General features: G+C 39.2%; 1 protein-coding gene across 2 annotated transcripts in view; it reads right to left on the minus strand.

Moving 5' to 3' along the window:
* FGD4 (FYVE, RhoGEF and PH domain containing 4) overlaps positions 1-19,457 on the minus strand; it is a 102,679-nt gene that overhangs the window by 22,706 nt on the left and 60,516 nt on the right. For both annotated transcript variants that reach the window (XM_023752299.1, XM_014454031.2), the window contains exons 5-8: positions 9,369-9,458; positions 5,281-5,426; positions 4,677-4,833; positions 1,135-1,273 (exon numbers count right to left, since the gene is read on the minus strand). In XM_023752299.1, coding sequence (XP_023608067.1) covers positions 1,135-1,273; positions 4,677-4,833; positions 5,281-5,426; positions 9,369-9,458 — 532 coding nt within the window. The remainder of the gene's footprint in view (positions 1-1,134; positions 1,274-4,676; positions 4,834-5,280; positions 5,427-9,368; positions 9,459-19,457) is intronic.

Here is a 19,457-nt window from a genome sequence, read left to right on the forward strand (position 1 = left end):
ATTCTATTTCTTAACTTTCATTCTTACTTTCACAGCTAGTAGATTTATTAAAAATATATTTTTATTGATTTCAGAGAGGAAGGGAAAGGGAGAGAGAGATAGAAACATCAATGATGGGAGAGAATCGTTGATCGGCTGCCTCCGACATGCCCCCCACTGGGGATCGAGCCCACAATCCAGGCATGTGCCCTTGACCGGAATCAAACCCACGACCCTTCAAGTCTGCAGGCTGATGCTCTATCCACTGAGCCAAGCTGGCTAGGGCACTAGTAGATTTTTTTTAAAGTACACAAGAAAGTAACATTATTGAAACCTTTAAGCTTTAAAGAAAGCCTTTCATTTATTATCTAAAAGACATACATGACAAGTCTTCTATAAAATAAAAGACAACTAGCAGAATAGGAATAACGTTTTCTCACGGGAAAATGTTAACTGACAGTATATAGCATCATTTTCTCTTCTGAACAGGTAAAGCCAACACTGCTTAGGTTATTTTGAGATAATAAATGCCATCTCATCTTTCTCGGTATGCATCAACCTATCTAATTAACCAGCAGCACTAGTAATTCCGATAGTTGTATTCTTCCTGTGAGAAGGTAATTGTGTATTGCAATCCCAGATGTCTCTAAGACTATAGTTTGTTTGCTTGTTTTGTTAATCCTCACCCTAGGACATTTTTCCCATTGATTTTTAGAGAGAGTGGGAGGCGGGGGGGAGACAGAAAACATCGATGTGAGAGAGACACATTGATTAGTTGCCTCCGGCAGGCTCCAAGTTCCAGGCCAGGGATCAAACCTGCAACCCAGGTATGAGCCCTGGACAGGAAATCAAACCCACAACCCTATGGTCCGCAGGCCGACGCTCTAACTACTGAGCCAAATGGGCCAGGACTTTAAGACTATAGTTTTATATTTCAGAGTTAATGATTAATGAGAAGCCAGCATGAGAAATGTGATTTGCATTGCTCTAAAGTGCTTGCCTAATTGAGGTGCTGTTAACAATATCCAGTGAGATTATTTCCTGGCACCAATATTTTCCTGAAGTGCCTATCAGACCTATATCTTGCATTGGAATCACAAAGCTGCTTGGCCACTACATTATCCCATAATGGAAAAGAGCGGGGAATGCATTTACTTTTCGCATCATTCCAGTCTGGAGAGTCAGGGGGCAATTTCCGCAGGTAGTCCTTCAGGAGCATCTCGTACCGAGGAATCCGCTGAACGGGCTCCAGCATGTGGTGCTGCAAGGTCAAGTTCCCACACACCTTCTGTTTCTGTAATTAGAAAGGTTTGTAAAGAAAGATTTAAAATTAGGTTAGCTAGTCGAAAAATGTAATACAGAGCTTTCATCAAGGGCAGTATCTCCCTACAAAGTACAGTCTATGTATCATCTGCATTAGATATAACTGCGGTACTAATAAAAATAGGAATTTTAAACCCCATCCGAATCTCTGAAACTATGATTTTTGAGGTTAGGGCCTGGGCATGTGCATTGGAATCCCTGATTATTCCATTGCAGTTTGAAGACCACCAACCAAGGGTAAGAACAGAAAGGAAAATCAAGCAGCATTTTAAGCAAGAAAATTCCAGATTGCTGGCAACCACTTCAATTAGTCATTACAAGTCTGTGTGAGGTCATATTATTAAATCATACTGTAGAGATTTTCAAAAGAAGCATCTACTATTTAATGAGCTTCACTAAGAAAAATTTTATTAAATGATTTTGGACTCAGCAGAAACTATTTTATAATAAGGCCACCACAAACATCATTTCCTTTGAACTTAAAAATACTCTACACAGAATGACAAGATCTGATCATTTCATTATCTGTCAGAATTTTTCCATTTTTCATTAGGTCATGGCATTCTTTTCCATTAGAAACCAAACTCCTTAAATAGATTTTTTTTTTTCTGGGTGAAATCGAGTCTATAGCATTTGTTTTCAATAAGCTGTTGACATAAGAAAGGGAAAAGATTCCTTGAAAAGTAAGATGTGTTCTTGTTCGTATTAAACAAAGCATGAATCTTCTTAACATATTTATTCAACTCATAGCATGATTAAGGCAAGGTTATACAAGTCATATTAAGACACGGTTAGCAATTAAAGCAAACAAGAAACCAAAGGCTTTGCAGAGAAAGGAACATTTAACCTGAACTTGGATGAGGGCAGGCTTTGGGTGGGAAGGCACTCAAGGAATACCAGGAGGCAAATGAAGATAGAGGGACCTTGGAGAACAAGCCCAAGGCAGTGGGACATGAAACATGGTCAATAAAAGGGAACAATGGAGTTTTGTTAGCAAATAATATATTTGTATGGAAACAGGATGAAGAAGAAATAGTAATCTGGTGTATAATGTCAAACTGAGTGTAGTATTGTTTCAGGTTTTCATACAGGGGAGGGATATCGTTAGAGGTCTACTAAGATCAACCTATTGCAATATGGCTTTAGGAAGATGTGGGGAAGCTAGTTTGGAAGTCATTATTGTAGACCAGGAAATGTAAAAAGAGCCTGAAATTAGCGTGGAAGCTGAGGGGTAATGGCTTTGCTTAATAAATATTAATGTGCCCTAACTGGTTTGGCTTGGTGGATTGAGCATCAGCCTGCGGACTGAAGGGTCCCAGGTTCGATTCCAGTCAAGGGCATGTACCTTGGTTGCGGGCACAACCCCCCCGGTGGGGAGTGTGCAGGAGGCAGCTGATCGATGTATCTCTCTCATTGATGTTTCTAACTCTCTATCCCTCTCCCTTCCTCTCTGTAAAAAATCAATAAAATATATTTTTTAAAAAATAATAAAAATAAATAAATAAATATTGTTATAAGTTTAGTGATCTCTTTTGACTTTCTCTAACAAACGTATTACACACACACACACACACACACACACACACACACAAGTCAGAGAAAATATTACTGATCCCCAAATTTGTACATAAAGAAACTGTGGCTTAGGAGAGTTAGGACAGCTTTCTGAGGTAAAATGATTGTAAGTGGCAGGCGAGGATTCTAAATTAGGTTAGCTGATTCTCAATCCATTGCACCTTTCACAGTCTCATCATTTCCTCATAATATGGAGATGACAGACATTGTACAGACAGATTTCTGATTTGGTAAAATAATGACCACCATCACCAGCATCGTGCAGTGAGCACTTATTATGCAACAAGCTCCATGGTAAGCACCTTAGATACAGTATCGCCAGGCAAACAGAGAGAAGAGGAAACACAAAAGAGAGCAGTCAAGGGGCACAGAATTCCCAACCCCAGAAATGTATGTGATCTAAAGAATTTTTTTAAAAAATATTTAAACTTTGGCACAGAATAGCTATTAACAACTTCGACTAGAGAATCAAATAGAAATTACTATGGTATTATTAAAATGTATTATTCAGGTGTCACAAAAAATTTTTAAAAAAATTTTAATCATATAAAGTCACAAAAAAATCCAGAATAATTATATTTCTAAAATATCAGCATTTATAACAATCATTCTTTTTAAACAATGTTCTTATTGATTTTAAAGAGAGAGGGAGGGAGACAGAAATATCAATGAGAGAAAAACTATAACCATCATCTATATATATAACGAGCCAGGGGCCATCACATCTGAAACAACCGAATGGACGACCGAACAGGCGGAGTGGGGCGACAAAGCCGGCAGAGGATTTAGTGAGAGACAACCAAATGACTGAGCAGCAGGCTGCGTGGGGCAACCAGGCAGGCAGGGGGGTTAGTGAGGGATGACCAAACGACTGAACAGCAGGCTGCGTGGGGTGACCAGGCCGGTGGGGGGGCAGTGAGGGGCGACCAAATGACTGAACAGCAGGCTGCGTGGGGTGACCAGGCCGGCAGGGGGGCAGTGAGGGGCGACCAAATGACTGAACAGCAGGCTGCGTGGGGTGCTCAGGCCGGCAGGGGGCGCAGTGAGGGGTGACCAGGCTGGCAGGGGGTGCAGTTGGTGGCAACCAGGCCGGCAGGGGGGAGCAGTGAGGGGTGACCAGGCCGGCAGAGGGGGGCAGTGAGAGGTGACCAGGCCAGCAGCGGGGGCAGTTGGGGGCAACCAGGCCGGTGGCGGGGGGGGGAGGGCAGTTAGGAGCGATCAGATCAGCAGGCAGAGGCGGTTAGGGGTGATCAGGCTGGCAGGGGGGCCAGTTAGGGTCAATCAGGCAGGCAGGCAGGTGAACAGTTAGGAGCCAGTGGTCCTGGATTGTAAGAGGAATGTCCGACTGGATCGGGCCTAAACCAGCAGTCGGACATCCCCCAAGGGGTCCTGGATTGGAGAGGGTGCAGGCTGGGCTGAGGGGACCCCCTCTCCTCCTGTGCACAAATTTTGTGTACCAGGCCTCTAGTTCTTTATATTAATTTCTATTCATTTCAACATTTCAACCTCTGAAAGAAAGCAAGAGAGGCACAGAACTAAATGGGAATTCACTTTGTAATTTACATGGACCCTAATAAAAGCAGTCTCTTGCTCTCAAAAGCAAATGGAGAATTTACTGCTCAACACATGGCCTATGCTCAATATTTTAATTTTGCAATGATGGTTTTTACATAATTCAGAGTTGAAGGAATTTGGCTAGGTATCTCAAACAGATATCACAATCTAAATTTTATATCTAGAAACTTTATGATTTGGACAGAACAACTGCTGCATAGCCTTAAAAAAAAGAGTCATATTACCTGAATTTCTTCAACTACTGATTTGAACTGGGGAATACGCTCTGTCATGTTTTTAACCAATTCCATTGCGTTATCAAATCCTTTCACGTATTCTCCATACATCTTAAGGAATGGTGCCAATTTCTGGAGGATGTCACCAATTCTAGGAGTAGTTTCCCTGTATAAAATATAGAAACAAGTCATTAAGATTTCTTATAGAATGAGTGAATTAACAGGACTTCAAAAGAAGTAATCACCTTTCTACACACACCCTATACTTAATCGGATTCACTCTGCTATGAGATTGGTAGAGAATGAAGGAAGGTAGAGAATTAAACGAAGTTTAGGAATGAAATAGTAAAAAGCGATACTAAGAAAATCTTCAAGCTCCATATAACTCATAACATTGTATCTTCACTAGTAAAAACAGTTTGAAGAGCATAGATAAAACTCTTTTAACTAAAGTTGAAAATGTACACCTTCTAATTATTGGTCTATAGCATAAAAATTTAGCCCAAATATTTGGCTACAGCTCTGTGTAACATAAGTATTTCAATTTAAACGCTGAATAACACAGCATCTAGTATGACTGCCTTAGACATACCATTTGCTATCTACTCCTTACCATTCTTGCATTCGTTTCTCCAGTTCTGGCAATAGGAATTTACTATGGAAGGCATTTATTGATGAAATATTAGAAAAGATTTTATTCACCATCTCTGCTGGAAATGAGCCTCGATTGGCCTCTTCCAATAGTTTGCAATAAAATACCTGAATAAGAGAATAGAGCAAACATTACTTCAAATTTATTGGCTTACCACCTGGCACTGTGCTATGCACATAGTAGGTTCTTTAACAACTTTTTGTTGAATAAATGGAAAAGTTCATGGTTCAAGAAATCAATCATTTTTGAACTACAGGACTGAGTATATACTTTGGTTAAGAAGAACCAGGAATTAGAATTAGGAAACTTTGCCTCTTTTTGTGGGATGTTAACCTTTTTTGTGCCAGAGAATTTCCAACTGAGGTTAACAGAATTTACCCTTCGAATCCATAAGCAGAATTAAGAGATTAAATAATAATAATAAAAAACTTTACATACACCTCATAATTGTGGCATTTTCCACTCCTGTTTATGTTTTGAATGATTTTTATGTCCTTTACTACATATTGCCTTTACTGGTATTGTCATTTGTTGGCATACATCTCTTTTTTTCAATTAAAACTACACAACTTGGGGAGGGAAGACATCATAATTTAGTTTCTATAGAAGAAAAGCTACTTAATAAATAACTGGTCAGTGGATGAAAAAAGAATATTTCAGTTCTCTAATGTTTTCCTGATTTTTATTAAAAAATGACGCAAAACTTGAAACACTGGTATGAGGACAAAAAAATCTTCTCCTGCATATGGATAATAATAGGTATCATAAAGACAAAAAAAAAAAATCTGCAATCTTAGCTATACTCCACTAGGGCTACTATTCCTCCTGCCATTCTGTTAAATGTAGGCAGAAGGAGGTCTGGTCCTTCATAATGTCCAGATGGTGTTAATTTTCTAAATTCCCCTCCACTGCATTTTCTTAAGGCAAAAAGAACACAGAATTGTGTCCCTAGAGACTCCAATAGATAGGATATTGTAGTAATTAAGAGTCTAAACTTCTCTATCGTCAGCAACAATAGCTGAACAAGCTAATGTGGCTGGAGAAAAAAGGTGGAGGACACATCCGATTTTTAAAAAAGACCTATCTCCCTTATGGGAATAACTAAAAGTTTCAGGTCTGTGATCCCCGTGAAGAAAAAAGTTGTTTCAAAGATACAAACTCAAAATAACTTGATTGACATGGAGAAATTCTTTGGAAAGTAATACTTGAGTTGCAAACTCATTATTTCAAAGAACACAGTGTTAATTCGGCCCCTGGGGGCTCACTGTAACAGGAACTCTAGGAACTGATGAGAGGGAGCATGCACAGGACGACCTGCTCCCATGAAGTTCCAGTTTTCCAAGGGCAGAAGAGGACAATTCTTCTTACAACTAACGCTCAAGCGTGGCAACTCTCTCTTCTAATAAGAGGAGTCTGTATTAGCAGACAATCTACCAATTATCTTGTTCTTTTATCACTGAAGCAGGATTGAGAGACCTCAGTTTTCAATAGTTACTCTTACAATACATTTTAAAACGTTTTCACAGAATTAGAACAAATATTTATATGGAACCACAAAAGACCCCAAATAACCACAGCAATCTTGAGAAATTAGAACAAAGTTGGAGGAATCACAATACCGGATATCAGACTATAATACAAGGCCATAGTAATCAAAACAGCAAGGTGGAGACTTATAGACCAATGGACCAGAATAGAGAGCCCAAAAATAAACCCACATCTTTCTGGTCAATTAATATTTGACAAAAGAGGCAAGAACATACCATGGGGTAAAGATAGTCTATTCAATAATATTGAAAACTGGACAGACACATGCAAAAAAAAAAATGAAACTAGACCACCTTCTCACACCACACACAAGAATAAACTCAAAATAAAGACTTGGATGTTAGACTTGAAACCATAAAATCCTAGAAGAAAATATAGACAGTAAAATCTCGGACATTTCTCTTAGCAATATTTTTTCTGATGTATCTCCTTGGGCAGGGAAACAGAAAAAATAAACAAATGGGACTACACCAAGCTAAAAAGTTTTTGCACAGGAAAGGAAACCATCAGCAAAATAAAAAACAAACCACTGAGTGGGAGAGCATATTCACCAATAGTACATCCGATAAGGCAGCGGTTCTTAACCTGTGGGTCGCGACCCCTTTGGGGGTCAAACGACCCTTTCACAGGGGTTGCCTAAGACCATCGGAAAACACATATATAATTACATATTGTTTTTGTGATTAATCACTATTCTTTAATTATGTTTAATTATGTTTAATTTGTAACAATGAAAATACATCCTGCATATCAGATATTTACATTACTGTAGCAAAATTACAGTTATGAAGTAGCAACGAAAATAATTTTATGGTTGGGGGTCACCACAACATGAGGAACTGTATTAAAGGGTCGTGGCATTAGGAAGGTTTAGAACCACTGCGATAAGGGGTTAATATCCAAAATTTATAGAGGACTTATACAACTCAACACCAAACCTCCCCCCAAAACAATCCAATTAAAAAATGGGCAAAGGACCTGAATAGACACTTCTCCAAAGAGACATATGAAAAGATGCTCAATGTCACTAGTCATCAGATAAATGCAAATTAGAACCACAATGAGGTATCACCTCAACCCTGTCAGAATGGCTATCATCAATAAATCAACAAGTGTTGGTGAAGTTCTGGCAAAAAGAAACCCTCGTGCACTGTTTGTTGGAATGAAGCTTGGTGCAGCCACTGTGGAAACCAATATGGAGTTACTTCAAAAAATTAAAAATGGAACTGCCTTATGACCCAGCACTAAAAAACCCAAAACTAATTTGAAAGAATATATGTACCTCTATGTTCATTGCAGCATTATTTACAATAGCCAAGATTTGAAAGCAGCCCAAATGCCCATTAATAGATGAGTGGATAAAAAAGCTGTGGTACATTTACACAGTGGAATACTACTTGGCTATAAAAAAAGGAAATCTTACCTTTTGCAATAGAATGGATGGATCTGGTGAGTATTATGCTAAGTGAAATAAGCCAGTCAGAAAAAGACAAGTACTGTATGATTTTATTTGTACATGGAATCAAATGACCAAAATAAACTAACAAACAAAATAGAAATAGACTCATAGATACAAACTGACAGCTGTCAGAGGGGAGAGGGATTGGTGAAAGGTTAAGCAAAAACAAAACAAAACAAACAAAAAACCACACACACACAAAAATAAACCTCTTAAACACAAACAACAGTATGGTGATTACTAGAGAAAAGGCGGGGGGGTGGGGTAGGAAAGGATAAAGGGGAGGTGGGTAAATGGTGATAGAAGAAGACTTGACTTGGGGTGGTGAACACACCATACAATATACAGATGATGGCTTATAGAACTGTACACCTGAAACCTATGTAATTTTATTAAGCAATGTTACCCCCAATAAATTCAATTAAAATATAAATAAATAAAAATAAAGAAATACCGGGAGAAAAAAACAACTTTCTTTGCAAATGTGCATCTGAAATAACACTCAAGGCTCTACCAGGATGAAAGTACAAAATGTGATAAAGTAGATTCACATATTCAACAAATACTGACTGTGCAACTTTGCATCAGTCACTGTATTAAACGTTTCCTACAAGGCTGAGCAAGTGAACTCTCAATATCCCTTCTGGCCCTATGACTGCAGCCACTCAGGTCATGCTCATAAGACTGAACAGCAAACAAGCCAAACAGAATCAGTGATATATTCATGTTAGTATCACATCAGAATCACAATCTCTCATTTAGATTATCATAGAAACATAGCATAGAGAATCACAATAATGGGTTGAAAGACATGGATAAAAGACACATGTGACTTGTACAAAAAGTCCGTCAGTCTGCTCTTTATGAAGTATAACACTTTATACCGAGTGAATTCACTGATAAACCTAGAAATGTTATAAATTTCCTTTCACTGGCCAAAAATGGTCAGGTCCTTCTCTGTAGTTTCTAAAGACTTTAATTATTAAGTTAAAGTAATGTATAGTGCCGAAGATTAAAATAATTCTGAAATGGAAAATATTACCTGATCTAAGAGGTCAAGTCGGTTGACGTAAGCTCTTTCTGTAAGCAACAGTTCGTTGGCTATGTTGTGAAGTTTTTGCTCATTTGTCTCCTACAAATAGAACAGATATGCACATATTAGGAAATAAAGCTTGGACAATATTTCTCAAGTAATAAACTCCTCATCGAATGGTTTGATTAAAACAGTTTTCTCAAGCTTCTCAAGTACCCAATTCCTTTCAGCCATCGAGGAACATCCAACCAGAAAGTGAGAAAATTAGAAATGGGCAATTTGCTAGATATAATGTGTAACAACTTTTTTTAAAAAAAAGGATGGTTTATTGATTTTTAGAGAGAGAATGGGAGAAGAGAGAGACATCGATGTGAGAGAGCAACATCGATCAACTGCCTCCTGCACACCCCCTGCTAGGGATTGAGCCCGAACCCGGGGATGTGCCCTTGTGTGGAATCAAAGTGGCAATCTCCAGGTTCACAGTGATGCCCAACCAACTGAACCACACCAGTCAGGGCCGGTAACAACTTCTCCTGTGATGCCTGTAGCAGTCAGTTACCACTGTCACCCATCTTTGCCTTGAAACATCTTTTAACTTTTCCGGTTCCCAGACACAATACTTTTCTTGTTTTCCCCCCACCTCTCTTTGGACACGATTTCATCATTCTCTCAATCATCTTCTTTAATTGTCAGCTTTATGCACAAAACCTTTTGTCCTTGCAAAAAAACATTTCATTGTGGAAAATTTCAATCTATAATAATAAAAGGATAATATGCTAATTAGACTGGACATCATTCCAGACAAAATCGGGGCCGGAGGGAAGCCTGGGTCCTGGGTGCCAGAGGGAAGCCAGTGCCAGCAGCTGGGGGAAGGAAGGCCTACTCTTACACAAATTTCATGCATCAGGCCTCCAGTCATATATAAAAGAAGAGAAAAGAGTGAAATGAACCTCCATGTGTCCACTGCGGAGATTCCACAGTCATCAACTCATTGTTAATCTTGTTTCATCTATGCCACCTACCTTCTTCTACCTATTTTGTTTTTTGAGAGAGAGAGAGAAACATCAATCAGTTGCCTTCCATATGTACACCAACTAGGGATCAAACCCACGACCTGGGTATGTACCCTGACCTGGAATGGAACCATCACCTTTTGGTATACAGCATGATACTCCAATCAACCGAGCCACACTGGCCGGGGCATTTTACCCATATTTTAAAATTAAACCCACACTTTATTATTATTATTTTTAAAGAAGAAAGGGGAAATGGGGTATTAAATTTCAGAAGTGAGAATGGGTGATTTATAGGTAGTTGAGGGAGAGGGGAACATACATGGCAGGCAAATTCTTTTCGTTCACATTCCTTTTATTTTTTTAAACATATTTTTATTGATTTCAGAGAGGAAGAGAGAGGGAAAGACTGAAACGTCAATGATGAGAGAGAATCATTGATCGGCTGCCTCCTGCATGCCCCCCACTGTGGATTGAGCCCACAACCCAGGCATATGCCCTTGACTGGAAGTGAACCCGGGAGCCTTCAGCCCACAGGCCCACGCTCTATCCACTGAGCCAAATTGGCTAGGGCTCAAATTCTTTAAAAAAATATATTTTTTCATTGATTTTTAGAAAGAAGGGAAGAGAGAGGGGGAGAGAAAGAGAAACATCGATCAGCTGCTTCCTGCACACCCCCCACCAGGGATCGCACCAACAACCTGGGCATGTGCCCTGACTGGGAATCAAACCAGCAACGTTTTGGTGCACTGGACATGCCCAATCAACTGGGCCATACGGGCCAGGGCAGATATTTACTTAAATATATCTGTGTAGAGCCCTGCTAGTTCCATGAGGATGGGAACACTTTTTTTCCTTATTAACTATCTCCTGCGTCTACCACATGCTTCAATAAAATATTGACACGCAATAAAATATTTTAAGTTTCACATACCTAACTATTGTTGGACACTTATTACCACTTTGACATAGTGTTAATGTAAAAGTAAACTCATCTTTTCTGGAAAACACCATCTCCAAACTTTACCATCTTGGCAATGGTGCCATCTCTTTCTGGTTATCTGTCTTTGGCATCTTGAATTACTTTAAACTTAGCTCCCTACCACAAAACCCAGTCAGCTACCAACTCTTCTCATGCCATTATGTCTTTCTGTTTATTTCTCTCTCTCTCTTTTTGCTATTATGTCTTTAGTATCCATCCCTTAAGTTTTCATCGCTGCTACCCTGTTTTGCTCAAGATCAGGCCAATCAATAGTTGCCAAATGCTCTGATTCCACTATTTTTGGCTCTAACCCACCTTGTTTCTGCCGTATGAGGAGTGTTTCTAAAACTCTGCTTTGCCCAGGTAACCCTACTTTCCATAGAAAGAGAAGCCTTCAAGAGTCCTCTCCTCAATGACAGGATAAAATCCAGATTCTGGGTACCATTCAGGGTTGTTCAAACCTGGTCACTTCCTCAAACTTCTCTCTCACTGTATCTTCACAGGCACACTTTCCCCCAAACACACTAATCTATCCACCTTCATCCAAACATGTCCCCAGCCATCCCCAAACCTTTCTTTTATCCCCTCTGTCTGGCACATGCTCTCGCTGTACCTCTGTAGGTGTTTAAGACTTATCTTCCTTTTGATGGCCGGCTGAATTTCCAGCCCTTGTCTATGGAGTCTTCTTTAACTATCCAAAGCCCTTTGGCTTGGTCCTATTAAAATGCATTTTATATTTTATACCTAAAATATGTTTTTTATTTAGAAAGTTCTACCTACTTTTCTGAGATACCCTTTCACTCTAGGAGAGTATTAAGTATAATAAAGGTTTAGTAAAAACTCTAGTACCAAAACAGACCAAAGTATATTTTAACCAGGGTTTAATTTGTGTAAATGTTATATTTTTAAACTGTATAAAATACTATTAAGCTGTAAGAATGCTTCACTGTACTCAACATATAGGACAACTACTTATGTTTTATAGGCAGCATCTATTCTAATGTGGAAAATGACCAAGTTGCTTCTTATAGCAGTACTGAGCTGAGGTATTTTTATGTGAAGTCTTTAGGTAAAGTAACTAATACTATTTAAATAATTTGTGGTCTCAGAAATACTGAAATAACAACTATGTAGTCAGCAAATCCCCCAACTAGTCAAGGTTTTGTTTTAACTTAATAAATTTAGGGTAAAGCACTAGCATTGCTACTTACCTGCCTGGTATCCTTTCCCCCCATTTTTTTAAAAATCCTCACCTAAGTATATTTTCTCATTGATATTTAGAGAGAGTGGAAGAAAGAAGGAAAGACAGAGATAAACATCAATGTGCGAGAAACACATCAACTGGTTGCCTCTTGCACGTGCCCCGACCAGGGCCTGGGCTGGAGAGGAGCCTGCAACCAAGGTACATGCCCTTGACCACAATCGAACCCAGGACCCTTTGGTCCACAGGCCAACACTCTATCCACTGAGCAAAACTGGCTAGGCCTCCCCCAATTTCTTAATGGTATCCAGACTTGGTTCATGTAACTCACCACTATGTAGCCTTTCTTTTGGGGAAGCAACCACTGTCCTCCCAGATTAAAAGGGGGGCCCTGATTGGTGTAACAATAACGGTACACAGTGATTGGTTCAGGAAACAAGGAGACATGAGGAAATGTGTACAGCAGAGGGGAAGAGGAGGTTCCCTACTCCTAAAGGAAGAACCACGGAAAAAGCGCTCTCCCTTTGCTGCTCCATGTAAATGTGGGACCTATGTAGGCTTCAATGTTGAGCAGCCATTCCATAACCACAGAGGTGAAGCCAATAAAAGTCGCCATTGTTTAAGCCAGGTCGAGTGTTATTGTTGTTATTTGTAGCATTCTGATTAATACAGAAAACAAATACTATGAAACAGATGCAATATATTCCATGAAATTTAAAAACTTTCAAGTAATTTTTAAACAATTACTACTTATAGAGAAAGTAAAATACTTAATGACCTAAAAATGTGACTCTGAAACTGTTAATAAGTGAACACAAATACACATTAAATACATAAGAAATCTGTCAACATTTCAGGGAAAGATAAAGCACTATGTTATTCCACACACAGGAAATAGTGATCTGCATCCATACTACAAGATATTTGTGTTTGCTTTGTTTTTTTAAAGCCAGATTTATTGATATAATGTACAAGTGATAGTAAAACTGACCCTTTTGGTATATAGTTTTGGTTTTGACAAATGCTTGTCATCATGTCACCACCACCCCAATCAAGGTGCAGCACACTTCCATCGACCTCATCTCAAGTCTCTTTGTACTCATTAGATTCCTTGTTCGTTTATTTTGATTTTTAGATCCAATTGTTGATATGTATTTATTGCCATTTTATTGTTCATACTTTTCCTCCTCTTCCTCCTCTTCCCCCTCCTCCTCCTCCTCCTCCTCCTTCCTCTTCTTAAAGAATACCCTTCAACATTTCATGTAATACTGGTTTGGTGGTGATGAACTCCTTTAGTTTTATTCTAATAGTAGCAATGTATTCTTTTATATGTTCTAGTTCTGACAAATATCTTAAAAAAAAAAAGATCCTGCAGAATATGTGCTATAATAAAATAATGTGTCTTTTATTTGTCAGAATCCATTAACCAACAGGCCAGACTGTCTATTATTGCCACGAAATGAAGCCACCCCTGAAGTCTTCCACATCCTATGGGATCTTAGGACACTTATATGCAACAATCTTTTGCTGACTGCAAATCTTATTTTAGCTGAACATGGCAAATTGTGGGTATCCTGGTAATATTTTGCAAAATCCAAGGGGATAACAGCAGTTATTAACAAAAGCTATGTTCCTTCCACACAGATGGTCTTCTAACGTTAGGTCCCTTACCTTGCCAAAACTAACACAAAGATAAGCAAAAGTAAGCTTGCTGATGGGTTTAATCACTCACGTAGGTTTGTGAAAAATTACTAGGGATTTTGTGGTTGAGGTCAGGAAATCACTGACTCAGTGGAGCCTTGTTTTAGGTCAATCAAAACAACAATAATAATGCCACTGTAAAACTATCTAATCCATACAACGTCTTTGTAAAATAGATACCATTATTATTCTTATTTTACAGGCAGTACCATACACAGAACAAAACAAAATCCCCAAGCTCAAAGAGATCTGGGAAACTTGCCCAAGGTTACTCGGTTAGAAGGTAACTGAATCAGATTCTTATCTGTGGTATGTGATTTTAAGTAACTATTCACTAAAAGTTGGCTCTCACTCTAACCTTTCTTTGCAACAGAAAAACAAAAACAAAGCTGCATTAGTGCCTACAAGTGAACAGACTAACAATGGAATACGGTACCTACTACACATTTTAATTTGTTATTTTTTCAATAAAAATTCTACTTAGCCCTGGCTGGTGTGGCCCAATGAATAGAGTGTTGGCCCAAGTGCTGAAGGGTCTGGGGTTCAATTCCTGGTCAAGGGCACATACCTGGGTTGCAGGTTCAATCCTCAGCCCCTGTTTGGGTATGTGTGGGAGGAAACCATTCAATGTCTCTCTCACATCAATGTTTTTTCCTCTCTCTCTCTCTACCTCTTTCCTTTCCTCCCTTCTACTTTCTCTAAAAATCAATGGAAAAATACATCCTCTGGTTAGGATTAACAACAACAACAACAACAAAATTCTACTTAAGGCTGACTTTTCAGCATTTTAGTACTAATTATGAGGTATAAAAATTCATATTTCATGTAATAATATAATGGTTTCTGATTTTAAAAATTAATTTAGTTACTAAAATTAGTTTAGTTACTAAAAATCATCATCTGTGAGTACCTTTAGGGAGAAATATACAATCCCTCTGCATGCATGGGGTTCTTATTATTCTATCAGACTTATGCTAAAATAACGGACAAAGTAGTTATAAAATTGTTGGTACATTGGGGCTGTAGCCTGATTTTTTTTAAATAGTTAAATAGGTCAAGTTATATAATATTGGTTCTTATTGTTTGCCACTTCCAAAGTATATAACCCCAACTTTGTGCTTAGCACTTTACTAAGAAGTCTTGTGATTTATTCTTGTGATTCCTTGGTAAACAATAATAGTTACACAATACTGATTAAGAAGTAATCCTATCAGATTCTATTGGAAGCTAACACACAGGCTTGACTTTTCAAAATAATGATAAATATGTTATTTTAAAAGCATCTTACTTTTGATATCTCTCTATACAATAGAGGGATTGGGTTATATACTTGCATATTGAAAGCTGATTCTCAGAGTATTATTGCCTCAAACAAAAATACACTAGAGTAGCCCTGACTGGTGTGGCTCAGTGATTGGAGTCCTGTCCTGTGCACCTAAGGGTCTCAGGTTCGATTCCCAGTCAAGAGAACATACCTGGGTTGCACTGGGGTGCATGTGGGAGGCATATAGATGTCTGTCTGTCTCTCTCTCTCTCTCTCTCTCTCTCCCCCTCCCTTCCTCCCTCCCCCTCCCTTTCACTCTTCTAGAAAAAAAAAAATGAAAAAAAGATCCTCAGGTGAGGATTAATAACAACAACAAAAATGCATTTGAGTATATGTCAAGTACCAGATCTGAAAAAACAAGATACACTCCTCTTATAAGAATAGACCAACCAATTTACTCTTCTCTGTTGCCCTTTGACTTCTCTCTACTCACTGCACTGCCAAGGCTATTACTGTGTACTCTCACACCTCCAGTAACCTTTCCCAGAGATCTGCTCCATTCTCAATGGGGTTAGGTTCAACCTTGTTATCAGTCACCGTACCTGCTGGCTCATGAGTGTGCTCCAGGGTCAGTTCTGCCTCCTTAGTTGCAGATGTCACTGGCTCCTATAGTTCTTTTCAGACCTTTGACATGGCTGTGTATGGCAGGAGCTGGACAAAGAGCTCCCTCCCACTACAGTTCACAGAGTTCACTAATTGGATAGGCAGAAAATGCGTGTGTGGAGCCAGTGAGTCATTCTTCAAATCGTAGTGCCATACCCCCTGTCATATGCCTCAAAAACACCAAGTGGGGGAGTAGATATTGCAGAGATTTTGTAAATGATAATGAACAATTACAGTTTCCTGAAAGATGTTATAGGGACAAAATCTTCGTTTATTATTATTGTTTATTTTTATTTTATTATTTTGTTAATCCTCACCCAAGGATATTTTTTTCCATTGATTCTTAGAGAGAGTGGAAGGGAGGGAGGAGAGAGAGACACACACAGAGAGAGGAACATCCTGTGAAAAAGACACATCGATCAGTTGCCTCCCACACACTAACCAGGGCCGGGAATCAAACCCAAGACCCTTCGGTACATGGGCTGGTGCTCTCACCACTGAACAACACCAGCCAGGGCCAATTTTAAAAAAATGAATCAGATATTGGCATTATGCTTTATAACTCTTCAATACATGTTGTCGTGTGATTTCATTTTAAGTAGAATTTTTTTCTAAAAGCATTGACTCAAATCTACTAAAAGTTATTACAGCCTTTTCCACATATTAATGGGAAGTTATATTAAAAACAATCTATAATAATAAAAGCATAATATGCTAATTAGACCAGACAGCCGGACAACCTTCTGGATGAAGCTGGGGCTGCGAGGGCCGCAGCCGCAGCTGCGAGGGTCAATCGCCTTGCATGAATTTCGTGCAACAGGCCTCTAGTATGTCTATAAATTATCAGGTTTTTAGAGGACTATTTCTTGGTCTTGGGAGTTTCTGCCCATATTTGCTGTCAGTTAATTATATTCTCCATGGAGAAGGAAGATGTGTGTTTGTATAGGTACACATATCTCTGTGTTCCTAGAAGTCCATTCTCTCATAACAAGATGAGTCAATGTAAGGGAATAAACACTTGATTTTGTACCACAAGTCAGGAGATGTATCAAAATTTTGACGTCATTTTTCATGTACTTCCAGACACCAAAGTCTTCCATCTGGCTCAAAAGTAAGTGATTGAGCCCACAGTCAAATCCAGGTCTGTGAAAACAAAGTTCTTGCTCTGTTACAGCCTTTTAACTAAGAGAACTTCCTCTGGATTTGGGGAATAAGAGAATGAAAAGGTAACGGAATAAAAACACAGATTCTGTGCTCAATTAAGATCAGGTAATAATCCCCTAAGTAAGGTCATGTGGTCTCATGGAAGATTTGTAATCAGCAAGAAATGTATCACCAGGTTCAGATTACAAGAAAAAGAGAATACCCACTGGGACACCCAGACATTAATCCTGTCCCAGTGCTTCATAAGGTAGTGTCACAAACATAATCAGGCTATTTTAGCATGATCTTCAAGAAGCTTTGAGAGCAAAGTCTACACCTGCTTTGGACCCAGCACCAATGCTTTTCCAATCTTAGGTCCTCTACACACAGTTGCAGCAGAAACAAACAAACAAAACAAAACCCCCCAAAAAAGGAGAAGAGGTGCGTGTGTGAGAGCTTTTAATCTGAAGGTTATAATGACGTTTTTTTGAGGTAAGCAGGGGAGGAGGGAGAAACAGCTTGCACTGACAAGGGCAATTTGGTTACTTGCGTCAGATCAGACAGGAAGTAAGTGGTAGCAAAAAGAGAACTCTGCTCTTATACTCAACTTAGTCTACATTAGACTAAACTGTCCTTTGGGTTTTGCAGAAATTAAAGATCAGACACCAAGAAGAATTGAATAAATACAATCAATAACTGAATTAACCTATCCTAAGTCTACGCAGAACATCAAAGAAATTAGGTCATTTATAAATATTTCTTATAATAATTCCCAGGAGTTAAAACCTTGTACATATTTATAAATGAGTGCCTTATGTGGTAATAGGCTACGGTTTTTAGGCAAGAAAAACAAAACATAGAAAACCTAAGTTAAAAAGGAAGAGGCATGCAAACTTATATTTGTGCAGCCCACAGGAGTACCTCAATTTAAATTGGAAATGATAGAAGGTGCTGGGATATTCACCAGGCAGGATATGTCGAATTCTGGATCTACTGAGGGACATCTCTGGTCATGGGTCTATTCATCTTGACTTACAAATGGGAAACAGGATTTTATTTTATATTTAATTTAACAAACACATGGCTCATATTGTGTTTCAAGGCACTGTTCTAAGTCCTTTACAACGATTAAATGACCTAGGCCTTATTACAATGTTATGAGGTAGTAGGTATTATTATCTCCATTTCATAGATGAGGAAACTGGGTTCAGAGAGGTTGAGTGACCTGCTCAAGGTCATTCAGCTCAAGGTCATTTGGCTGATAAGTGGCTGAGTTGGTATTCAAACCTAGAGTCTGGCTCTTGATCCTATCTTCCTGACCACCAGGTATTGTTTTCTTTCCCTTTTTGTAAGACACATTGTTTTTGTTTTTGAAAGCCACATACAACTGCTATGTTTTCAAGATCTGACCTTTCCATTCCTCTCACACCCACACTAAACTGGACCTACATGTGCATCGTGATCTTGATGTACCTGACTGTCCCAAATCTGGTTCATGGCAACCCCCATCCCTGACTCCGTTATTCCCATGCTCTTCGCACTGCTGAGTAGCTGACCCTGGTTCGCTCCCACTCCAGGTTTGCTGCTTCTCTTTCTTGAGTTCCAGGTGTAAGCACTGCTGGAAAGACTGCTGACTGGTCCTTCCATCTTTGACCTGGACCTTCAAAGTCATAGTCATACGTTATCACAGGAGCCAACCTTCTCCACTGTCCTCAAGCTCCAAACCTCATCCCTTGAGGTCATCTCACTAGCTTCTACAGGCGCTTCCCAAATCAACACATCTAACATCAAGCCTTGGTACCACCTCTCTTCGTACCTCACTGAGTTCCAGGTCTGCCTGGCTTCTCCACTTCTGCTCACAACAGGGAATTCAGCCTCTCCACTCTGCTCCAGAACCTTAGCTTACCTTGGAATTCTCCTTTCCCCTTCACCTCATGATATCTTAAGTAACGGTCATGTTGAGGTCCAACCCCAGCAGGTCCAGGGGTCCCCAAAGGTGTGGACGGAGTCGGCGAAGAAGGAATGACACGGAGACAGCATTCAATTGATCAGCAGCCTAGCCAGGATCTCCAGCCAAGTTCTGTCTTTATTGTCTTGTTATCTGTATTTACACCAGCTGATTTTTTAAAAA

Source organism: Myotis lucifugus, unplaced genomic scaffold (genome assembly GCF_000147115.1).
Source record: "Myotis lucifugus unplaced genomic scaffold, Myoluc2.0 scaffold_30, whole genome shotgun sequence".
NCBI lineage: Eukaryota > Metazoa > Chordata > Mammalia > Chiroptera > Vespertilionidae > Myotis > Myotis lucifugus.